The sequence below is a fragment of the Phocoena phocoena genome, chromosome 15 (assembly GCF_963924675.1).
Source record: "Phocoena phocoena chromosome 15, mPhoPho1.1, whole genome shotgun sequence".
Classification (NCBI taxonomy): domain Eukaryota; kingdom Metazoa; phylum Chordata; class Mammalia; order Artiodactyla; family Phocoenidae; genus Phocoena; species Phocoena phocoena.
In genome coordinates, this window is record NC_089233.1 from 64,058,037 (window position 1) to 64,083,417 (window position 25,381).

At 49.2% G+C, this 25,381-nt stretch overlaps 1 protein-coding gene across 1 annotated transcript in view; it reads left to right on the forward strand.

Annotated features, from left to right (window-relative positions):
- The window catches only part of MMP24 (matrix metallopeptidase 24), a 44,250-nt gene that overhangs the window by 14,226 nt on the left and 4,643 nt on the right, over window positions 1-25,381 (forward strand). Inside the window, exons 2-6 of the mRNA XM_065891908.1 lie at window positions 5,722-5,870; window positions 11,289-11,405; window positions 13,083-13,387; window positions 21,030-21,191; window positions 23,485-23,699. Coding sequence (XP_065747980.1) covers window positions 5,722-5,870; window positions 11,289-11,405; window positions 13,083-13,387; window positions 21,030-21,191; window positions 23,485-23,699 — 948 coding nt within the window. The remainder of the gene's footprint in view (window positions 1-5,721; window positions 5,871-11,288; window positions 11,406-13,082; window positions 13,388-21,029; window positions 21,192-23,484; window positions 23,700-25,381) is intronic.

A 25,381-nucleotide genomic window follows, 5' to 3' on the forward strand; every position in this document is an offset into this window, starting at 1 on the left:
TAAAGGGTGACAGACATCTTAGAGTTGGTTAACTGAGCTGTAAAGATTAGAATTCTGACACGGCTGGTGATTGATTAATGGATCCAGGTGTAAAAAGATGAAAGGTAGGTCATTCTGTTTAAAACTGAATGGGACTTTTTTTTTTTTCCTTTAGTGGATTTTATCTTTTTTCAAATGAGACAATGGAGCCTCTTGCCTCATCAGGCAAAGAAGTCAAACCACAAAAGATTGAATTTCAGCAAAAACGGTTTTTTCAGTCCCTAATAGATACCAAGGATTGTGTTTGGTGCTTTCATGTGTATGACTCATTAAACCTTCCCAAGATGAAATCCCTTCGTTGGTACCCAGACAGTACCTCCTAGACCAACTGTTTGTTCACTCATTCATTCCTTCCTTCACTCACTCATTCATTCAGTGATTATTTATTATGCCAGGCACTGTGCTAAGTACTGTAGCAGATATAAAAATAAATCTGACAGTCTCTGCTCCTTGGGAACTCAATCTAGTGGGGAAAACATATCAACCAACAGGTGTGATGCACCATGGTAGTTACGTTTAGAGCAACGTTTAGAGAAGTAAGCACTGCAGGAGTAAAGAGGGTGCCCCCTAGCTCTGCCAGGGAGAGTTAAGGAAGGTTTTCCAAAGGAGGTGACATTTCAGCTAGATTTTGAAGGATGAGTTTGCTAACATGCATAAAGAGAATGGGCTCTGTTGGCAGCAGGAACAGCCTGGAAGTGTGAAAGGGCAGGGAATGTTCTGGACTTGGGACTACTGGAGCGTAGAAGACTTCAACATTAGGAGCTTCTGCTCAGAGAAGTCAGAGGATTGCCTGGGTCACAGAGCAGGTGAATGGCAGAGACAGGGTTAAACAGCAGAAGTTGGAACTGTCTGGTCCCTAATGCATAGTCCTTAGCCTTCCACCCTATAACACACACACACACACACACACACACACTCGCACGCACACACACACACACTCCCTGGCTTAGAGCTGTCCTTTGACCAGTTCCTCCCCCTCCCATTTCCCCTCTTAAGGGTCTGCCCCTGAGCTCCCAGTGAACTTGGGAGGGAAGCAGAACCCAGAGAAGGCTGATCCATTCCAGTGTTTGGCCCTGAACTAGACATTTGCCTAAGACCTGAGTCCTTAGATCCTAACTCCTGACACTGCTGAGAACTTCATAATGGATCCTGATTGGCTTTGAGATGCTCCTTGCTTGAGTATCCAAAAAAAGGAGCTGGGTAAACTGGGTTGCCCTTTACAGAGGAAGAGCTACTTTCAATTCCCCAAAGTTTTAGAAGGCTGAAGAAAGTATATGCCAAAAATTCCCTGTTCCTTATCTCCTACCATACGTAGTAATGAGGGCAGGAGGGAAGAAGATCCTTAAATTCCATACTAGCTTGGAGGTAGGTGCTCAAAAAATACTCGGTCGGTTGACTGGTTTGTCAGAATTATCTGTCGAAAGTTCCCCAGCCATTTCCCAAATGCTGTAATTCATCCTAATTGGATTTTAAGAGAACTGAGTCCACAGATAGGGAGGTATTGGATTTTAGTTTGTACCACACCTCTTTTTGGAAGGGTTTGAGGCAGTTTACAGAGTGAAGCAATGTTTTTAAGTAAGATTTTTAAGGATGAAACATAATTTGGTGGTTGGAAAGATGAAAAAAGTAATAGCAACTTCCAAGCATCACCGTGTTCAACACTTATGCTATAAATTTGACTGAAAGATTTCTGGCAGAAAGGCCAAAAATGGAAAACCACTGGGTTTCCCAGCGTGCATTTTCTGAAACCAGAAAGTATGCAGAATCTCCTGTAGGGAAACCATTTTCCTCAAGCTAAAGCTTGATAGAAAGTGATTGTGTTTCGTCCCAATAAAGCTGAGCGACAGGGCGAAGAGAACAATTAAAGTCAGCTGTCATCTCTCTGAATGCAGTGTTCCCAGTGCTGTGTGAGAGATGGTCATGCCCATAGGTCACCCGAGAGCAGGCAGACTTGACTGTGACAGATGCACTACCCTCCATAGGACCCACGAGGACTGGCTCTTGGTCCAGGGGGAGGGCAGGATGACTAGATTTCAAAAGGCAGGGAAGGAGTCAAAGACCATGTTCTCCACGTTGATTTTACAAAAGGTAACAGAGACACCATCCAAAGGGATAACAAACGAATCACTTTTGAGTGATTATATGTCAGGTACATTTGATCATTTCATCTTAACAGCAATCCTGTGGAGGAAGGTCATTGTTTACATTTTACAAAGAAGGAAACTGAAGCTCAGTTTGTCCAAAGTCACACAGCTGGCAAGTGGTGAAGCCGGGATTCCATCTCAGGACTGTGCACCTCTTTCCCACTATACCTCCCTGTTTATTCAACCCAACAATTCTTCATTGAAGTTTCTGTAAAGAAAGAACGGAATGTGGCATGCTGGCTGGGAGGGGCTGAGGAATACTGTGCAGGAACTTAATGCTTTGATGACATAACTGACCTGGGAATAGAAACTGGAGCTGGATGAATAGACAGGTACCTTGTCAGTTGCCCTATCATGTCCATTTCCAGATGCTTTAAATGAGCTTTCTGGCTGATCCGAGACCACAGTCAAGTCACAAGTGATTCTCTGTAAGTTGCCCACTTTGTGAACAGATAATTAATGGCAAATCGTCTCTCCCCACTCCCCTCCTTTCCAATCCTCTCCACTCATCACCACACTCCTCTCCCGCAAGTTCCAGCCATTTTAAATACCGCTCAGAATGTGCTGTGCATCCCAACACCTCCAGGCAATTGCACACGCTGTGCAATCCTTCAAGACTTAGCCCCACCTGGAAGCCTCCCCTGAGTTCCCCCTTGCTCCCCATCTCCACCCCTCCATGTGGATAAGGCCCCCCACCTTCGTTCTCCCATGGAACCCTCTACACACCTGATTGTTAGTGCTGTATTTTCATGGTGGGTTTACTTGTTGGTCTGTGAGCTCCTTATTCATCGTTGTATCCCCAGAGCCATGCACAGTGCCCAGCAGGTAGTCAGTGCCCAGTAATGTTTGTTGAATGGAGACAATGATCAGCTACTTTGTCAGGCACTTCCTGGGCACCGGATATAGAGAGATGATTAAAACACAGACCCTTCCCTGGAGGAACTCAGAGCTCAGAGTCTGATACATAAAGTAATGATTAGAGCCCAATATTATAAGAGCTATACCATCTGTAACAGGGGATTTAGGGAGCACAGAAGAGGAAGAAAATAACAGGCTGAGGAGTGAGACAAGTCTTTCAGAGGGAGTAATTTATGAACTGAACCTTAAAATAATGAAAGATTTTTGCCAAACTTAGAAATATGCCAGGCATAGGGACTTCCCTGATGGCACAGTGGTTAAGAATCCGCCTGCCAATGCAGGGGACAAGGGTGCAAGCCCTGGTCCGGGAAGATCCCACATGCCGCGGAGCAACTAAGCACGTGCGCCACAACTACTGAGCCCGTGCTCTAGAGCCTGAGAGACACAACTACTGAGCCCGCATGCCACAACTACTGAAGCCCGCGTGCCTAGAGCCCGTGCTCCACAAGAGAAGCCACTGCAATGAGAAGCCCGCGCACTGCAATGAAGAGTAGCCCCCGCTTGCCGCAACTAGAGAAAGCCCGCGTGCAGCAACGAAGACCAAACACAGCCATAAATAAATAAATAAAGCATTTCTAAAAACTAAATAAAATGGTTACAATGGTCAATTTTAGGAAAAAAAAAAAAAGAAGAAATATGCCAGGCAGATGGGGGAAACATACAAAGGCATGAAAGAGATTCAAAGTTTGGGAAAGTGCAAGAAGTATTGAAATCCTGTGCCAAAATTTAGAATGAAAAACAGGTTTTGGATCTCAAACATGAAAGAGGTAAGGTTGTCACTCTCTTGTGGATGCTTTAAGACTTTATTATTCTGACTGTTTTGTTTTTGGGTTTTTAAAAAATATTTATTTATTTATGTATTTGGTTTGTTGAGTCTCAGTTGTGGCAGGCAAGCTCCTTAGTTGTGGCTCATGGGCTCCTTAGCTGCAGCAGGCAGGCTCCTTAGTTGTGGCATGCAAACTCTTAGTTGTGACATGCATGTGGGATCTATTTCCCAGGCCAGGGATTGAACCCAGGCCCCCTGCATTGGGAGCGTGGAGCCTTAACCACTGTACCACCAGGGAAGTCCCATGACTCTTCTGTTCTTACTCAGTCAGATAGATTTCATCACAAGGCAGTAAAGATGTGATAACCACCTGGGATGAAATAAATAACAACTTGTTTATAGTTTCTGGTCTGCCTCCTTCCCAAAATGGTTTGATTTGACTTGTAACAGATGCGTCCACAGTAAGACTGTTCATATAGAAACAAGAAACAAAACTATAGATGGGAAGGATATAAGCCAGCTTCCTAAGATCTTTCTGCTTCATTAGCTTACTTGATGTTCAAGATAATCCTCTGAGGAAGAGCAGCAGGTCCTGTGTGTTTTAGAGACCAGTGTGTAGGTGTGCTCCTTATAGGACATGCTTGTGGATTCCATAGATATGTGGATATTTCCCCCATTTTCCAATTGGTGCCACAGATATTTCCTGGTGCTGTGTTTTCTTCTGATTTCTTCTGTTTCCATCCCTCGTGCTTGTTGGTGGAAATAATCATCTTTACTTTGCTGTCCTTCAGATTCATTGTTTGTTTGAGCTTCTTCATCCAAACTACTTTCAGACTCTTTTGCCCTTTTAAAGTTTTTCTCCTTCTTAAAAAAAAAGTGACTCCATGCATAAAATTTAGAAAAGCACAGAAAAAAGTCCCCCAAGATATTATAACAAAAGATATTCAAATTAATTCTTTTTTTACTGAAAAAAATTTTGACATTATTTTAGACTTCCAGAAAAGTTTTCAAGAATAGGACAAAGAATTCCTGAATACGTTTCACCCACATTCCCCAACTCCTAACATTTAACTATATTTGTGGGGGTTTTTTTTCTCCCTCTCTCTCCTCTCCCCCTTTCTCTCTATTTTTCCCCTGATTCTGTTGAAGAAAAAGTTGCAGACATTGTGCACCGTTATGTAAGCTGAAATACTTCAGCATGTATTCCCTAAAAACAAAGAATTCTCTTACATAACCATACTATTATTATGTTATGTGCGCCCTTCTAGGCTTTTTTCTGTGCATATATTTGTGTACTCATATTTAAATTAAATAATACATTGTTTTGCTTATTTTGTTTATATTTATTTATAATGGCTTGCTCTTTTGGAGAGATTAGCAATAAAGACCACAGATAATCTCATGCCTATTAATATTCTACAACATGATTCTTCAGCAGACTGTGCCTTTGGACACAGTGGGTTTCTGGGTGGCACAGCGTTTTATCAGGCCAGTCTGCTTCCGAGAATGAACTGTTCTGGTGCTCTTGCATGTGTAGTCATATATCAGTGGAAAACACCTACATGGTAAAGAGGCAAGGTACTGGAAAGACTGGAATGCAATTTAATCTTTATTCTGCAGCCAGTAGAGATCCAGTGAAAGTTTTATAGCAGAAGAGTCAGCCAACAAGAGCTGGGTTTTCTGGAGGTTAATTTGACAGTGTCTGCAGGAGGGAATGAAGGAGGCAGGAATCAGAGGCTGAGTCCATAAGTCCCTCAGGTAAAACGATCCCTGGTTTCAAGGGCAAATCTCTGCCCAGGTAGAACAGAGCCTTCTCTCGCGTAATGCATCCTTTTCTTTTCACATGTCTTTCAGAACTGGTTAAAGTCATACGGCTATCTGCTGCCCTATGACTCACGGGCATCTGCGTTGCACTCAGGGAAGGCCTTACAGTCAGCAGTCGCCACTATGCAGCAGTTTTACGGGATCCCAGTCACCGGTGTGTTGGATCAGACAACAATCGAGTAAGATTTGCATAGGACATTGTGCCTTTGAACTTTCCAGACTTACATTTGGGTTCACATTTGTCATGGCCTCATCTGTATACCATGCCCATCCTACCTTCCTATCTTTTACCCCTGCAGTGTCATCCTGGGAGGGAGTACACCGAGGTGCCCTTTCCTATGTGAGCTGGGGATGTGCTCTGCCGTAAACTTGCTGTGTGACCTTGGACAAGACTCTTAACCCTTCTGGGTCTCAGTTTCCTTATCAGCACAGTAAAGGGTTTGGTTATAGATGGTCTTAAATCTCCTCTGACACTAATAACTTGTGGGTCTGTGAGTCACCCCTCTGGCATTCCTGAGATGTCCACATCTCACTTGATACAGAGACTCTAAAATAATAATGAGTTGGCAAGTCTTATTCCACTATTCCCATTTATCAAGTATTTGCTGAATGCCTGCGTGTGCCAGGCACTGGGCTTGGTCCTTTGATCCCTGCCCTCCAGAGGCTCCCCATTTAGTGAAAAACACCATCATCTAGCTACACTGGTCTAGAACTCAGAAGGAAACACTGAGGTTCAGGGAGATACTTAGGAGGTAATGACAAGTAAGCCAAGCTACAGGGATGGTTTTTATACTCAGGGAGAGGATAAAGAGGAGGGAGAGAAGAGTGCTTGGGATGGAACTCACAAAATAAGCTGAGAGGGCTTCCCTGGTGGTGCAGTGGTTGAGAGTCCGCCTGCCGATGCAGGGGGCACGGGTTCGTGCCCCGGTCCGGGAAGATCCCACATTTCGCGGAGCGGCTGGGCCCGTGAGCCATGGACGCTGAGACTGCGCGTCCAGAGCCTGTGCTCCGCAACGGGAGAGGCCACAGCAGTGAGAGGCCCGTGTACCGCAAAAAAAAAAAAAAAAACAAGCCGAGAAGGAGCAGCCTGAGAGGTGAAGGAAGCCCAGGGCAGGGATGCCATGGCCGTGAAGGAGGATGGTCAGCAGGGTCGGCTGCCATGGTGGTCAAACAGGAGACTGAAAGGTGTCTGCTGAGTTTAGTAACAAAGAGGTTGGCCATTGAAACCTCCCTGGAGTGGTGGCAGGAAAGTCAGATTGCGGTGGGGAGAAGGGGAGGTGAGGAGTGGGGATGACAAAGGTAGGGACAACTTTCAAGAAGCTGATCAGTGGGAGTTGCCTGACGGCCTAGTGGTTAGGATTCTGGGCATCCACTGCCATGGCCGGGGTTCAGTCCCTGGTTGGAGCTAGAGAGGGATGAATTTTTGTTGGTTTAAGATGGGAGAGAGTTGAGTATATTATATATATTTTTAAGGAATAGCCATGAAAGTTATTAAAGCTGTTTAAGAAAAGCCATAGCTGCCACAAAGGCATGACCAAGAGCTGGAGTGAGTTTCCCAAGCAGTGGGGGAGGGGCAAGAGCCCGAGCTCAGGTGGAAAGAAGGAGCGGGGCTGGGGGAGGATGCAGGGAAGTCAGTGGGTGGAGAACAGGAAATCTAGCCAATTGTGGATCCAGGATCAATCCATCCCTTGGGTGAGTCACTCCTTGAGATAAGCATCTCTCTGGGCCTCATCTTGTTCATTTACACGGGGGTGGGTGGGGGAAGTGTTGGATTTTTGACTTTTAAATTCTAGATTCCATTATTCTAAGCTTTTAAAATTTAGTGAGTCTGGGGGTTTTTTGTTTTGTTTTGTTTTTTGGCTGTGTCGGGTCTTAGTTGCGGCATACGGGATTTTTCGTTGTGGTGTGCGGGTTCAGTAGTTGTGCTGCGTGGGCTTAGTTGCCTCACGACATTTGGGATCTTAGTTCCCCGACCAGGGATCGAACCCGCATCCCCTGCATTGGAAGGCGGATTCTTTTTTTTTTTTTAATTTATTTTTTGGCTGCATTGGGTCTTCGTTGTAGCTGTGCGCGGGCTCTCTCTAGTTGTGGCGAGCGGGGGCTACTCTTCGTTGTGGTGTGTGGGCTTCTCATTGTGGTGGCCTCTCTTGTTGTGGAGCACGGGCTCTAGGCACGCGGGCTTCGGTAGTTGTGGAACACAGGCTCAGTGGCTGTGGCTCGCAGGCTCTAGAGCGCAGGCTCAGTAGTTGTGGCGCACGGGCTTAGTTGCTCCACGGCATGTGGGATCATCCCAGACCAGGGCTCGAATCCGTGTCCCCTGCATTGGCAGGCAGATTCTTAACCACTGTGCCACCAGGGAAGTCCGAGTCTGGGGTTTTATGATACTAAAATTCTGTATGAACATTTTCTATTCCTCAAATTCTCTGATTGTGAGATTGTGAAATTCTGAGATAATACATTTGACCGCTCCTATGATGCTGTGAGTACAGTGGACTCCTTGGCCCTGTGGCCTCACGAGCCAGCTGGTCAAAGAGAGCCTGACCGCCTTTCAAAGCGGAGGTTATTTTGAGGGCTTTGTGCAGGGCTCATGGCAGCGCATCCCGGGGCAGGAGCACTGGTGTGTCTGCTGAGGCACCACCTGGCCTTGGGTTTCGCTCTGTTCCAGAAGCCGCAGGTCTGTTGGACAGGCTTCAGAGAGTGGCAGGTGGCAGTAAGAGAAGGAGGCAGAGGGAAAGATCTGAGGGAGGAAGATGGCATTTCCCACTTGCCGCTCTGCCCCCAGCTCTTCGTAGGAAGGCGGGGAACGCTGTTTTGGAGGCTTGGGAAGGAGGAAGGTGCTCGCACTTAATCCCAGACCTGATGCGGAGGGTGTTTGCGGGTAGAACTTGGAGACCTTAGTTTTGGCTCCAGCTCTGTGACCTTGGGCAATCGCTGCCTCTCTCTGGGCCTGTTTCCTCCCTGGGGGCCCTTCCAGGTCTAGTTCAGCCTCCTGGAGGTGCCTCCTGGGTCTCTTCCCAGGGACTGTCAGTGAAAGGAAGCTAGATTAGCACTTTAAAATACTATTTTTGAGTGCCTACCTTGGGAAATATCGCACATTATTCACTCCTTCATTCATTCAACAAACATAGTTCCTCTAACCCAAACTTGTGCTAAGCACAGAAAAGAAAAATAAAGAAGAAAAGCCCCAGCTTTTGTTTCTCAAATTGCATTAATTAATCGTTCATTCATTCATTCAACGAAGTCCCAGTCCTGCCTCACAGTTTGCTATAGTTTGCAAGTTACTCGATTTATCTCTGTACCTTTTCCCTCGTCTGTAAAATTGGGAACAATCATTTCTGATTACCTCACAGAGCTGTTTTGAGAATCAAATTTATTTTTTTTTAAAATAAGTAAGTGAACACTGTGAAAATGATCAACATTTATACCCACGCATGTTATTGTTATTATTTTGTCTTTTGTTATTGATTTCCGAGTGTGGACATTCTAGGTGATGTAAAGCATACAAAATGAGAAAGACCTGGTTAAGTCCCTCAAGTCCCTTAATATTTGGTTAAAATAGTCTCTGTCTCCTTTTCTCTCTATTGCCAAAGGCAACTGCTTTCAACAACTGCAAATAAGGCCAGACTGTTTTTCCTCCAGCGATCTCAATCTATAGTTCAGTGAGCTGGTCATTAGGGCAGCACAGAGACATGAAATGCAAGGATGGCCCTTCCAATCAGCCGTGATCTTTTAAATCTCCTATCCTGGCCCCTATTTTATACCCCCAATGAAGTCCCAGGCTCACTGTTCCCTAATGCAACCTAACCTGACAGCAAACAGTTATCAGGATTTACTTAGTTCCAAGCACAAGGCTAGCTTCTAAGGACACGATGAACACAAAACAGTTCCTGTCCTCAAAGAATTTACTATTTACTAGAGACAACAGACTAATGGATTTCAAATCACAGTACAGGGTAGTTAAGTGCTGCCGATAGCTACACTCCAAGTCCTACAGTTTTTCAGCCACTTTTTTATTTATTTATTTTTATTTTTGGCTGTGTTGGGTCTTCTTCGTTGCTGCACGCGGGCTTTCTCTAGTTGCGGTGAGCAGAGGCTGCTCTTTATTGTGGTGCGCGGGCTTCTCATTGTGGTGGTTTCTCTTGTTGAGGAGCACGGGCTTCAGTAGTTGTGGCACATGGGCTCAGTTGCTCCGCGGCATGTGGGATCTTCCCAGACTAGGGCTCGAACCCGTGTCCCCTGCGTTGGCAGGCGGACCCTTAACCACTGCGCCACCAGGGAGGTCCTGTTCAGCCACTTTTTGAACACCTGGAGTGAAAGAGACTTTACTGTCTTCCAAGCTATGCCTTTCTACCATGGGAAAGTTCTCATTCATTCATTCAACAAATCATTCTTGAACACCTTCTGAGTCAGGCACTGTGCTGGCACTGGGGATACAGACAAGGTTCCTGTCCTTATGGAGTTAGAACCTGGTAAGAGAGACAAAGAATAAACAAAAAGCTAAGCTATGACGTAATTTCAGGCAATGATAAAGGATATAAAGAAAAATTAAGCGGGATAAACAGATAGAGGTGGGATGGGGAGGGGGAAATTATTTTAGAGAGGGTGGCAGGGAAGTCCTCTTGGAAAGGGTGACATTTGAGCAGAGACCTTCATGAAGTAAGGGAACAAACCATGTGAAGAAGAAGGGCATGGCAAGCAGAGGACACAGCAAATGCAAAACCCTGAGCTGAATGATCTTAGCATGTTCAAGGCACAGCAGGGAGGCCACTGGAGCTGGAGCAGAGTGCCTGTGGGGAAGCAGGGGGTGCCGGTGTCATCACGCGTAGGTGGGGGTTAGATCGCGGATCACGCAGGGGCTGTGGGCCAACGTGAGGAGTTTGAGGTTTTTTTTTTTGTTTGTTTGTTTGTTTTTGTGGTACGGGGGCCTCTCACTGCTGTGGCCTCTCCCGTGTGGAGCACAGGCTCCGGACGCGCAGGCTCAGCGGCCATGGCTCACGGGCCCAGCCGCTCCGCGGCACGCGGGATCCTCCCAGACCGGGGCACGAACCTGCGTCCCCTGCATCGGCAGGCGGACTCTCAACCACTGCGCCACCTGGGAAGCCCGAGGAGTTTGAGTTTTATTCTAGGTGATTGGGGAGATCATTGGGAGGTTTTAAAGCAGGGAGTGATGTGATCTAATTTCATTTACAGAGCATTTCCGCGTGCATTCCCTCCTTGGAGGCTCCCCACAAGCTAAGACCAGTGAGAACTAGAATTCTCACGTTGCCGATGAGGAAACTGAGGCTCACATTGACTCAGTCGCTTGCCTGGGCTCCTATGATTAGTGACGGAGCTGGAACTAGCAAGCCCGTGTCTTCTGACTCCCCGTCTCTTATGCAGCAGCGCTTCTTCATATTCAGTTAGGAGTGAATGAAGTGATGAATCGAGCAGTCGATCGTGTTCCTTTCGGGGACCCCATCAGAGCCAGGGGCCCAGAGTCTGGGTTGAGTGTGCATGTTGCCATTCAGCCTGGGACCGGGGAGCTGCAGTGCCTTCCTAGAGTGTCCAGGGACCACAGTGTTGGTGTGTGTGTGTGTGTGTGTCCTCTCTCTGCCCAGGTGGATGAAGAAACCCCGATGTGGCGTCCCTGATCACCCGCACTTGAGCCGCAGGCGGAGAAACAAGCGCTATGCCCTGACAGGACAGAAGTGGCGGCAGAAGCACATCACCTACAGGTGCCTCAACTCCCTCTCCTCCTCCTTGGCTTTGGCTCCACCCTCACTCTGATGTTTCCCGGCCTGAGTTTCTGAGGCTCACACTGTAGGTGGGTCTGTGATCAGGGCCAGGCTCTGAGACCCCATGACTTTGTTCTCCTTGTAGCGTCCAGAGGATGCTACGTCTCCAGCTTCAGGTTTCTTTGGTCCTTTAGGGGCTCATGAGTTATGCTCTGTTCAGATTCCTAGAGTTTTTAGTTACAGGAAGTGGGGTATGTTCGGTAACTTTCACCTGGGATAAAGAACCATGGCTGAACCCATCCTCCCTACCGCTGCTTGCCAAACCCCACTCCCTCTGATCTGGATCCCTTCCCCACTTAGCCTGATTAATGGACTTCAGCCGAGATTCCCAGCACAGAGTTCCAGTCGTTTCTTAAGGAGCATAAAGAGCTGGGAACTGAATTGCAACAGTTGTCATCCCTTGACTGTCTGGGCAAAGCAGGATCAGGCTCCAAGTCAGCCCAGTGACCAAGGGCAGGGATGAAGGAACCCATCACAGCAGACGCAGACATCAGGATTCAGATGGGGTGGGGTCAGGGCCAGGCATAGGGCAGGCTCAGCTGGGCCCTGTTTGGCACCTCTCAAGTCTCTGATTCCATCTCAGGTGGATCCCTGGGTTCAGGAGTATGATCTGAGACAAAGGTCCTTTGGGTTGAGCTAAGGATTCTCCTGCTCACAAGCTGTAGAGACCAGAACAGGATGTTTTCAGAAATCTGACAAGAGGAGGAAACTTAAGAAGAATCTGGGTTAGTAACTGCATAGACTTAGAGTCTCCTCAAGAGTAGAGTTAGAAGTGGCTTCTAACCCAATTCTAACCTTAACTTCTACCACGCAACCTCTCTGGGCTTCAGTTTCCTTACCTGTAGAATGGGTGAATAGTCTTTGCCCCAGGTGTTCATGGGGCAGAGCAGCCAGAAGTAGTGATGCTCCATCGTGGAGAACCATGCAATATGGATACAGTAACCTTACATAGTTAAACCTATAACTGATTTAATCACATGCCACCCTATACCAGCTTCTATGTAGACAAACAGTAGTAGTTGGTGCCAAAGATTTTTTTACAGGATATTTGACTTAAACTCTCCACTGTTTAAGTGGGTTTTTAAAAAATATTTATTTTTATTTAATTTATTTATTTGGTTGTGCTGGGTCTTAGCTGCAGCTCGAGGGCTCCTTAGTTGCGGCAGGCGGACTCCTTAGTTGTGGCATGTGAACTCTTAGTTGTGACATGTGAGATCTAGTTCCCTGACCAAGGATCAAACCCGGGCACCCTGCATTGGAAGCGTGGAGTCTTAACCACTGCACCGCCAGAAAAGTCCCTGTTTAAGTGTTTTCATAAATTTTATAAATGTACATTTTTATGTATTGGGAGAAAAACTTAAAATTTAGGAAATGCCATGCACAACTTAATCTTTTTTCTACAAATTCAACACAAGCTTTTTCAGAGATCAAATATAAAAACACTAAGTAAAAAGGCAGGGGTGGGGACCCAGAGCCCTGCCCACCCAACCTCTGCATCAACCCCTGAGGTACCTCAGCAGAATTCTAGGCCCACGTGGCCTCTGGTGTTCCTTTTAGCTCTGCTGGTCTCTGATTCTTGGTCTGTTCCTCCCTATCAATCCTCCCCTCTCTCACCAGCATTCACAACTACACCCCAAAGGTGGGTGAGTTAGACACGCGGAAAGCTATTCGCCAGGCTTTCGATGTGTGGCAGAAGGTGACCCCGCTGACCTTTGAAGAGGTGCCCTACCATGAAGTCAAAAGTGACCGGAAGGAGGCCGACATCATGATCTTCTTTGCTTCTGGCTTCCATGGCGACAGCTCCCCGTTTGATGGCGAAGGAGGATTCCTGGCTCATGCCTACTTCCCTGGCCCAGGGATTGGTGGAGACACTCACTTTGATTCAGACGAGCCATGGACATTAGGAAATGCCAACCACGATGGTAAGGTCATGAGGGGACAGGGGGTTACTCGGCTGTCAGGGAAAGAAGCCCTGAGGAAGAGCTTGGAGGATACCACAGTTGAGTGTCCCGGTTTCTAGAGCTTCTTGTCCAAGGACTAAGACCCTAAGAGGGTGGGAACTGTGGTCTCTGATAATATTCAACAGTTGATCCATCAGGGCCAGGGCCAGGGAGATGGGTCAGATCACTTAGTAAATGGTCTAATTGGACTGAGTTAGGAGGAAAGTCTAGGCCATGAATAAGACGGTAAAGTAATGGATCCGAGGCTGGAGGAAAAGGTTAAAAGGCTTAAAGCTGAAAGTGGTAGGCTCTGGCCTGACTGATGAGGGCTTCAAAGGCCATGCTGTGGGAAAACATGACAGACTCTCTCCCTATGTCAACCTCACAAGTGAATAATAGGCCCCGTAATTACTCTAGCATCCTGTCTGCGGTACTCGTAACAATACTCCTCAGGTTGCAAGAGTTCTTCATCAGTACTTGCAACTGCAAGGCAACTGCTTAGTAAGTAGGCAACTGCACATCATTGTGCCCTTTTTTAAGATGAAGAGTTTGAGGCTCAGATGGCGTAGCTGGTAGGCAGCAGTGCCAGGGCTCAGACTGTAGTTCAACCACTGGCCATGTGATGAGGGGCGCATCATTCACCCTCAGTCTCCTCATCTGTCGGATGAGGGGCTGGATTAGGTGACTTCTAAAGTCCCTTCCGACTCTAATGGAACATGATGCACGTGTTTGGGCATTTAAAAAAGACACAGTCTCTGCCCTTTGGAAGTCCAGAGTCGAGTCGGGGAGACAGATGTATACATAAGTCACCCTGTCGCAAGGCAGACTGTACTGAAGGATGCAGCAGAAGTACCAAGAAAATGCAGTAGGACTCTGGAGGAAAGAGGGACAGAGGATTCAATTCAATTCTATTTTAGATTATAATAGATTAGAATTAGTATGTTAATGTTCTAAGGCCCATGTCAAGTGTTTTCCACATACTGTATAATATGTATATGTTATTATCATCCCCATTTTACAGATAGGTAAACTGAGGTGTAGAGAAACAGTAAGTAACCTACTAAGGTCCCACAGTTGGTGAATGGGGAAATACATTTTCAAACCCGGACATGATGATTCCAGAGCCCATACGCTTTGCTACCATGCTGTTTCCATGGCTCTCCAACTGCAGGGCACATCAGAATCACCTAGAAACCTTTTTTAAGAATTCAGATTCCAGGCTCCAGGCCCCTAACCTCTTGCTATTCTGATTCTCTGGTTCTGGGTTCAGGCCTGGGAATCTGCACATGGTCTCATAAATTCCCCAAGTGCTTCTGAGGCAGGCATCCATTACCTTGAGAAACACTGTCTTAATCCCCAGAGTTTCCCTAACTTGCCTGATCATAAGAATCAACCAGGTTCTTGTTATAAACATGGATTCCCAGGCCCTTCCCCTGGAAATTCCAATTCTTAAGCTTAGGCAAGTTGGGGAAACACTAGGCCTTCTTTTTCCTTGGAGATGCTTCAGGCTGAGAGCAGACTTTAAAGGCCCATTTCCTCTGAGGCTGTGTCTGCTGTCTGTAGGTGGGGACTGCCTCCTTAAAAGCATTTCATATCATTGTATGGATCAGGGATCACGACTCTTGTCCTGTCTGTCAAAGGGTGGTTCAGGAGGTGATGTGGCCAAGGCTCAGCCTAGGCAAAGTTATGAAACTGCTACATTTCTCTTTGTCCCCCACCCTGTTCTTTGGTCTTCTTTCCTATCTAGCTCCATTTCCTCAGCCCAGGAATCCTCTCCCTTATGTCTTGGATGTGTTTCCTGGTTTTCTGAACACCTATTCTTTATCTTGTTCTTATTCTTGGATCAGTGTCAACCAGTGGTTGTCTGTGCTAACTGATAAAGCGTGAGGAGAGGAGAACTAACATTTTTGAGCCACTGTTATGTGCCAGGCACTGTTAGCTGATAACAGTCATAGCCCTGATAGAGATACATGAATTATTAAGGACATTCCCTCCTCTACCCTGCCTTTCCCAGCCCTGGGTGTGCACTTCCCACAACTGCTCCTTGCTGGTGGAGACCTTGGACCAGTCTCAAATTCCTGAGAACTTCTGGTGGTGTGTGTGGGAAGGAGCTGGGACCTGTGGATGGGCTCCATCCCAGCACCCTCTCATCTGTTCCACCCCATCCTGACGAATGACCAAGAATTCAGATAGAAATTCCAAGATAGCTAACGTCTTCTTTGGACAAGAGTCAGGACTTTAGAAAAAAAAAAAGAAAGAGAAAAAAAAGAGTCAGGACTTTGCTCTGGAAAACCAAGCAGAGCTATCCAGTTGCAGCTCATAACCCCAGCAATAGACTGCTAGGGACCGGAAGGCAGCCATTGCCATAGGACGGCCTTTGGAAGGAGAGGAAAGGAACCAAGATTGATTGAGCACCTATATGATATCTCGTTTAATTTCCACATAAACTCAGCGAGGGCGTGAGCGCAGCCTCCCGGGAATTTTTTGTTTATTAGCTTTCTTCTCTATTCTAAATTTCCATTACAGAAAATTTTAAACTTACCAAGTAGGGAGAATGATAATGTGAACGCCCCCATCACCCTGCTTCAGCAGTTATCGACATTATGTCAGTGCTGTTTCATCTACCCTCCCCGACCCCCTTTGTTTTTTGGTGATGTATTTTAAGGAAAATCTCAGGTCTCACCTCTAAATACTCTATTACATACCTCTAACAGATTATCTTTAACACAACCACAAAATCATGACCAACCCGACAAAATTAGCAATAATTTCTTAAAATCCAATACCCAGTGTTCATTTTCCCAAATTACCTCAAAAATATCTTTAACGGTTGTTTGCTTGCAACAGGATCCAAAGAGCATCCACACATCATTCGTCTCTTAAGGCCCTTTTCATTTACAGCAGTCACCTTGCTTCTCTTTTCTCCCTATATCTGTTGAAGAAATTAGTTATCTATTTTATATATAGCAGTGTGTATATGTCGATCCCAATCTTCCAATTTATCCCTCGCCCCTTCTTACCGCATGGTAACCATAAGTTCATTTTCTACATCTATAACTATGTCTGTTTTGTAGATAAGTTCATTTTGTAGATAAGTTCCTTTTTTTTAGATTCCACGTATAAGCAATATCATATGGTATTTGTCTTTCTCTGTCTGACTTAGGTTCACTTTTACCATGTCTCTCTTCCCCATGTAGCCTGAGTAGATCTACAGGCCTGACTGGATTGACCTTTTTGGCGAGGATGCTTCCCAGGTGGTGCTGGTCCCCCCGTTGCATCACGTTAGGAAGCACGTGTGACACAGGCCGTCCCCCTCTTAGCAACGTGAAGTTTGAGCAGTTGCTTCAGGTGTGTCAGCCTGACCCAACCACTATAAAATTCCCGCGGGGGACTTTATTTTAAAAAGGTTGCCTAAGCCCTAACCGCAAACTCCTGAATCAGAATCCCCTCCACCTGTGTGTTGAAAAGGCTCTCCTGGAGAACCGCTAGAATGTAAAGGGGATTCTGATTCTCCACTTCTTTGGAGTCTGTGCGAAGGGCGATCTGGCCCACCACACCTTTAAGCTGATTTCGGGGAGCCTCCCAGGCACCCTGTGTCCTCATCCCTTTCCAATGGGTCAAGCAGTGAAGTCAGCAGAATTCACTAAGCTCTGCTGGGGAGGGAGCCCAGCCCTGGGGAAGGTGACAAGACAGGAAGCGTCATGGGGACCAGCCCTTCACAGGGAACCGTCCTTCCGCAGTTACTACAGTGGTTCCTCCCCACCCTGGGAGCTAGACTGGGCAGGGTGTTGAGGAAAGGAAAGTTCTGAGTGGTTGAGACGTTCACACAGTAAGCGGCAGAAGAACAGAGAAGAAAGCCAACAAACAAAAATTCCCGGGAGGCTGCATCACGCCCTCACTGAGTTTATGTGGAAATTAAATGAGATAATGTATAGGTGCTCAATCAATCTTGGTTCCTTTGCTGTCCCTTCCAAAAACCATCCTAAGGGGCTTCCCTGGTGGCGCAGCGGTTGAGAGTCCGCCTGCCAATGCAGGGGACATGGGTTCGTGCCCCGGTCCGGGAAGATCCCACATGCCGCGGAGTGGCTGGGCCCGTGGGCCATGGCTGCTGGGCCTGTGCATCCGGAGCGACGGGAGAGGCCACAGCAGTGAGAGGCCCACGTACCGCAAAAAAAAAAAAAAAAAAAAACAAAAACCATCCTAGGGCAATGGCTGCGTCCCAGCTCCTAGCAATCTATTGCTGGGGTTATGAACTGCGTCTGGACAGTTCATGCTTGGTCTTCCAGAGCAAAGTCCTGACTCTCATCCAAAGAAGACATTACTTGTGTCAAACCCAGGACTCTGAATTTTTAACAATCACTCCAGTTGGTTCTGCTGCAGATGGTCCAAAGACAACACCTGGAAAAAATACTGAACATTTGGCACTGTTCCATCCTGGCTTGTCCAGCACAGAGCTTTCCCTCAAGGAGCTCATAGTCCTGGAGCAGAAGACAGTGTGTGCTCCTGGCTATGATGTAGGGTGGACAGTGGTCAGGGCCATAAAGATGATACAGATACACTGCTGGGAAAGTGTATAGGAGGAAGCAGTCATTGCTGGTTAGGGAAATCAAGGAAGGCTCCCCGGAGGATGTGGCATTCAGCTGAACTTTGAAGGAGTAAGGTTATTCCAGGTAGAGGGGACAGCATTGGCAAAAGAATAGAGGCAAAAGGAAATGTTGTAACCTTTGGGAGGGTTTCAGGAGTCAATGAGATGGGACTCACCAAAGATGGAGGTCCCAAGAGAAGGAAATGAAGCAGAGACAAGATACACTGGAGTAGCCAAGTAGACTGTTGGGTGCTTGCTAGGAAGCCCAAGGACTTGAGCTCCCAGCTCAAGGGAACTCTCCCTGTTGAGGATGCTGGTCCTTCATACATAGCTTAATGTGAACTTGCTAATTAACCGTGATAGTTCTGTGCCTGGAGGTGGTGTGAGTGCTTTCTGTACCTTGCCTCATTAATCTTCACCCCATTCTTATGACGAAGGTACCATTAATCCCTTTATTTTACAGAGGAAGAGATTTAAAATGTCACACTGCTAGGACATGGCAGAGCCGGGAGTCACGGCAGTCAGACCCCCAGGGACTACACTTCTGACCACTCTGCTTCTCTGCCTTTCATCCTCTTGGGTGGTGAAGCCCTTACCAGCCTCCTGCCCATAAAGCATGTGGGTTTTCTCCATCCCTCTGCTTTTTCTGGAGTTCTCCTGCCCCTCCACACTCTCCTTCCATCTCCCCAGAGCAGCCCCCACTTAACAGGTCTCTTGGGTTTCTGTGCAGTAGGATGCCAGCTCCCCAGCTCTCCTCTCTCTGCCTTTTGGTCCCTGGAACAAACCCACAGACCCCTTTCCTTCAAGGGCTTACTCCTGTTCTCTGCAGAGACCCAGCACAGAGGCTTACAGAGTAATAGACACAGGCTGAGGACAAAGGTTTAGAGTCTAGCCAGGCGCTCAGAGCCCTGCTCCCTGGTTCTCAGCTGAAATCCCTGCGGATGCTCCCTGAGGAAGAGCCTAGTCAGGAGACAGAGGCCCAAACAGCTTGTCCCGGGTCACAGAATGGGCCAGGAGCAGAGCCAGGACCGGACCCCAGGAAGCAGGGCTGCCTTCCATTGGCGCGAGCAGCCACCTTTGTTTGGGATGGAGCTCAGAGATGAGCTCACCCTTCCCCGCTGCCAGAGGGGCCAGGACCTGAGGAAGGAACTGGGGGAGGCCTGGCCTCCTCATGCCAGCCTGCCCTGCCCCAGCAGAAGGCCAACCCCAGGCTCTTGGCCAAACTTCCCCTGATCTTGCCCATCCACCCTTCGCTGAAGGTACTGGTGGTGTCCACGGAGCGGCCGGCATGCATGTGTATGTGAATGAGTCTGCCCCACGGGGCTATTCTCTCTTCTCAAGACCTTAGCCAGGAAGGCCAGACACAATCCCCAGGCTCATCTGACCCTCGTGGGGCCCTCAGCCGGGCTGGGGTACGGCAGCTTGGCCAGTGCCACTGGGGCCAGAGTGAGCACTAGGACTCCTGACCACCTCCTGGGCTCTTGGCAGCCTCCCCTGCACTTCAAGGTGCAGGACTGGACTGTGACATGCATTAGTGCTGGGCAACAGAGGCAGGGCTCAAGGGACATTCAAATGCCACAGGTCAAGGCAAGCAGGAGTCTATAACTGGACATAATATGAGTCAGGACTGTTGATTCGACAGCCTGCTCAACTCCCTGCCCCTTGCATTTCTTCCCCAAAGCCAGGGCTGCTTAATCCCCTCGAAGTCAGGCCTTGCCCTGTCCCAGGCCTGACCCAGAAGTTCCGGGGAGTTGGCTTTAGGAGGATCTGGTTGCTGGGACCCCAAGTGCCTCGTGCTTCCTTTCTGGTCAGCGGGCTTGTTCCAGGGACCAAGCTCCTGTCTTATGCATGGTGACAACAGCTGCCATGCAGCATCGTGCCCTTTACACATCTTATCCCATCTGGTCCTCACACAACCGTCTGAAGCACGTACGACCTCCGCATTGTACAAATAAGGAAATTGGGGCTCAGAGGGTAGACCTTCTGACCGAATTCACAAAGCTCACTGGGGTAGAGCTGGACATGAACGAGACCTGTCCTATTCAGGGGCCCAGGCTCACGACCACTCTGCTGCCTCAGCTTCACCCTCGGGATCCCGTGTCCCACTTTCAGTACCTGGACCTTTCGTTTTCACTCGCATTTGAATCCCTGCGTTGATCTTGGCCACAGCTCAGTCCTTTCAGGACTGAGAGCTGCTGCACGGCCGAGGCTCCGCCTGCCCCCGGGTCTCTGAAGATGACCGCCAGCCTGCCGCCCCCAGGACTCCCCTCTGCCCGTCACAGAGCCTGCCTGCCTTAGCTCAGGCTCTTTTCATCTCTCACCAGGACCCTCATACTGGCTTCCAGACCAACCCCACTGATCCCCCTGCCTCTGGTCTCATCACCCCCTAATCCTTCCTCCAACTGCAGCCAGAGTGATTTCATCATGTCACCACCAGCCCCCCCGTCCCCGACACCAACCTGCTTAAACCCCCCACTGGCCAAGAAGCCAATCCAAATTCCTTTGCATGGCATCACAAGCCCTGCGTGCCAGCCTGGCTGACCTCATCTCCCTCTGGCCCTCCCCTCCTGCTTTGTTCCGGAGCCAAGTGGAATGAGACTGCTTGTCCCTGGACGTTGTTCATAGCATTCTCTCAGCCAGCAATGCCACCTCCGCCCCTCTCCCTCTCCTTCCCACTGAATCCACTCTGCTGACCAACTTCTTATCTTTCTAGACTCACCTTAAGCTTCACCTTCATGAAGCTTTCCCTGAACATCTTCCTTCAAGCGTAAATGACTCCTCCCTCCTCGGAATCCTCACTCGACCCTTATAGACAGCTGTAGAAGCACCTGGAACACTAATTTCACTTATTTTGTTTCTCTGTCCCTATCCACCACTATATGGAGTGTTCTGGAAGGTAGGGGTGTGTACGTCCCAGTGTCCGGGACAGGGCCTGGCACAAAGCTTATACTAGGTGTTTGCTGAAGTAATGGATTGACTGACTGACTGACTGACACCTGAGTGGGTGCCCTGGGCACCTCCCCATCTCCCCCTCCACAGGGAATGACCTCTTCCTGGTGGCTGTGCATGAGCTGGGCCACGCGCTGGGACTGGAGCACTCCAACGACCCCAGCGCCATCATGGCACCCTTCTACCAGTACATGGAGACACACAACTTCAAGCTGCCTCAGGATGATCTCCAGGGCATCCAGAAGATCTACGGTGTGTGGCGGGGGAGAGGGGCCATCGCTCCTTCCTTGGGCTGGGCCATGACTGCCTGCCTGTTGGGGCAGAGGGTTGGGGGGCGGCTGGGGACCTGGGCCTCTGACTGCTGTCTGCAAGGCTCCTCCCCCACCCCCCTCCTTCCCTGCACACTTGGGAAACCTAGGGGAGGGTCTGAGCTGCAACTGGGAGGGACAAAAGTGAACAGAGAGCCTCCCACTCCCCCTACTCTACCCGCCTCCCCCCTCCACACACCTCCCTCTCACCTCCTGTGGTTCCCTCTCAAGGGGTCCCACCTCTAGCCAAGAGAGTCACCCATCTGCCCAAGTAATGGTGATACAATAGGATAAGTATTATTACCAGAGCTTTTTTCTTAAACAAGAAAAAGACAAACTAGGCTGATATCTTGATAAGATTTGAGGGGCCTGCTACCATGCCACCCCATTCTCTGTTCACACTGGTGTGGGAAGTTCTTGTTCTCGTCAAGTCGGTGGAGATGGGAAGACCAGTTTATTACAGCAAATGCATGTCCACGTGGCACGGCCCCTACAGCCCCCAGGCTGTGGAGTACGGGAGGAGGGCTCTTCTTGGAGGCCCTGAGGACCTCACAGAGGAGGTCGCCCCACCCAAAGCCTGGAGGATGGGCAGGATCTCCACAGGTGAGGCAGCAGAGGACTGGACAGGTAGTGGGGACTAGGAGGTCTTTTGAAAATGAAATGGACGTTATTTGCTGATAGATTAGACACAGGGGTGAGGTTTCTGGCTTTTGTAACTGTGGAGCAATAGATTGACCTCTGTAGCTCAGAGATGTGGGCTGGAATATTGATCTGGGATCTTTGGTGTTCAATACGGTAGCCACTAGCCACATGTGGCTATTTAAATTTATATTAATTAGAATTAAATAAAATTAAAACTTCAGTTCTTCTGCCGCACTAATAACTAGTCGCTCATTTCAAGTGCTCAATAGCCACACGTGGCTAGAGGCTTCTGTATTGGACAGTGCAGATATATAGGACACGTAGGTCATCACAGAACGTTCTATGGGACGGCTTGAACAGAGGTCTTTAAAGCCATGAACCTGGAAGAGATCCCTTCGGGTAGTGATTCTCAACTTGGCAGTGCATTGGAATCACCTTGGGATTTCAATTTTAAAAAATACTGGGGCTGCCCTGGTGGCGCAGTGGTTGAGAGTCCGCCTGCCGATGCAGGGGGACACAGGTTCATGCCCCGGTCCGGGAGGATCCCACATGCTGCGGAGCCGCTGGGCCCGTGAGCCATGGCCGCTGAGCCTGCGCGTCCGGAGCCTGTGCTCCGCAACAGGAGAGGCCACAGCAGTGAGAGGCCTGCGTACCGCAAAAAAAAAAACAAACAAAAAAACTGATACCCAGCCTTCACCCCCAGAAATTTGGTTTTAATTGGTCTGGGGTGACTTCTGAACATCAGGGGGGGGTTTTAAAAGTTCCCCAGGTGATCCTAATATGCAGCCCAAGTTGAGAAGCACTGACCTAGGACCAAAATAGACAGAGAAAGACAGAGAGAGAGACAGAGACAGACAGACAGACAGAGAAGGGGAGGGGAGGGGAGAGGAGAGGACCCGGGGGCATGCCGACCTTTAGAACCGGGTGGATGAGGAAAGGCCACCAGCAAAGCAGGCTGAGAAAGAACAGTACACGAGGTAGGAGGAAAACCAAGAGAGTGCAGGGTTCTGGAAGAGAGAGAAGAGTGTTTCAAGGAAAGTGTCTGTGTGATCTTGCTACGCAAAGTGTGGGCCTCAGACCAGTAACTGGCATCGCCTGAGAGCGTGAACAAACACAGACTCTAAGGCCCCAGCCCAGACCCTCTGAGTCACAATCTGCATGTTATCCAGGTCCCTGAATGATCCTTATGGACATCAAAGTTTGGGTCAAGTAATGTTGGATTTGGCAACATGGAGGTCATTGGTGATCTTGACAGCAGTTTCAGTGGGTGACGAGGCAGAGGCCATGCTGGAGCAGGATCAAGAATGGGGGGAGCAGACAGAGAGGGTAGGGGACACTGAGCCTAAGAAGGGACATGTCCTCTCTCGTAACAGGAGAGAAGAAACCAGATTTGGGGGTGGAAAGATGGGAGTTCCCATTTAACGGCTCTTTTCATGGATTTTCTCAAAGACTGGGGGAGTAAACAATGGGAGAGGGGGGACAGGAGGCTGGAGTGTGACAGGCTTGTCTCAGAGCTGCCCGGGTGAGGATGAGGCAATGGCAGCGGGGGGCAGGGCACACCTGGCCCTTCTCTAAGATGCAGCCCCTCTCTCCAGGACCCCCCGCGGAGCCCCTGGAGCCCACAAGGCCCCTCCCCACACTCCCCGTCCGCAGGATCCACTCACCGTCTGAGAGGAAGCATGAGCGCCAGCCCAGGCCCCCTCGGCCGCCCCTGGGGGACCGGCCAGCCACACCAGGCGCCAAACCCAACATCTGTGACGGAAACTTCAACACAGTGGCCCTCTTCCGGGGCGAGATGTTTGTGTTTAAGGTAGGACCTCGGGGCTCCCCTCCCACTCCTTCCCCCACCTGGGGCGGGAGAGAGCTGCTGCTCTGGGATTAGGCCTGCTGTGGGGCCTGGAGGGGAGCTAGCCCAGCGGCCAGGCCATGAGGTCTCTTCCTGGTGCTGCTGGGTGAATGGACTTCTTTCCAAGAGGGAGGCGGGAAGCGGTGACCCTGCCCCTTCCTGAGGGTTAACGCTGGGGGGAAAGTGCTGGAGACCGGCCTCCGCTCTGTGACTCTGAGCAAGTCACCTCCCTTGTCTGGACCTCAGTTTCTCCATCTGAGGGCTGGGAGGGTCATTTCTCTAATGAAGGGTGTGTGCAGATCAAAGGAATCATGGCTGTGAAGACGTTGGCTTGGAGTAGGGGCTGGCACAGCAGTGGCTGCATCTGTCTCCGGATCCTGCCAGGGCTGGTTCAGAGGACCGCCTGACAGGAAGCTGGCCAGGCTACATCTTGTCCCCTGGTCTGTTCCTGTCCCTCTAGCCATGGGTTGCAGGGCGGCAGCCTGCTCAGTGTGTTGCAGTTGGGTTCTCAGGGAAGCAGGCTCTGGGACAGTGTTTGGGATGCAAGATTTTGACCAGGGAGCACCTCTGGGATCCACATCTGTGGGAAGGAGGGGAGGGAAGCACGATGGGGCAGGAGAAGATAAGCAGCAACTAGATCCACTGCAGACCCGGCCACGCCCACAGCGAGTTCCGGAGCTAGAATGGCCCGTCAGAGTTGTCCTGTGTTGGGCCCCAAAAGGCTGGAACTTTATTCAGTCAATGGGTGAGGGGGGGCATGACCTTGGGGGAGCTCTCTGGAGCTAGGCCATCCCCAGCGAGGTTGACAGTTGAAAACTGCCTGCTGACCACACTCCCGGCCACCAGCACAAGAGGCCCTCCGCTGACAGCGTGTCTCTGTCACACTGGCTGGCTGTGGAGAGCTGCCCCACTCACCTTGTGGAATTCTCACCAGCAAGCTTTGAGCTCTGACCAAGAATCAGGCGACAGGGGTCAGCCCCAGTCCTGCTCTCACTGCGTGGCTCAAGGAGAGTCACTTGGCCTTCCCTAAGACTCTGTGTATCTCAGATCTACTTAAGAGGAGTTGTGAAAGTCAAAATAAGGTTTAAAAAACTGGATGTGAAAGTGCTTCGTAAAACACCTAAAAAAAAAAAAACTTTTCTAGCTTTTGTACCTTTTTTTTTGGCTGCGTTGGGTCATCGTTGCTGCGCGCAAGCTCTCTCTAGTTGCGGTGAGCGGGGGCTACTCTTCGTTGCGATGCGCGGGCTTCTCATTGTGGTGGCTTCTCTTGTTGCAGAGCACGGGCTCTAGGCATGTGGGCTTCACTAGTTGTGGCATGCGGGCTCAGTAGTTGTGGCTCGTGGGCTCTAGAGCGTAGGCTCAGTAGTTGTGGTGCACAGGCTTAGTTGCTCCGCGGCCTGTGGAATCTTCCCGGACCAGGGCTTGAACCCGTGTTCCCTGCATTGGCAGGCGGATTCTTAACCACTGTGCCACCAGGGAAGCCCCTGTACCATTTTTATGTATCATGTTCATTCTTCTGCACCCTTGGATCCTCCAACTGAACGGTTCCTAAGCGAGTCTGGGTTTTATCATTCCCATTCACACATAAGAAAACGGAGGTCCTAGGAGGTTACAGGCCTTGCCCAGACTGCCTACCAACCAGGGCT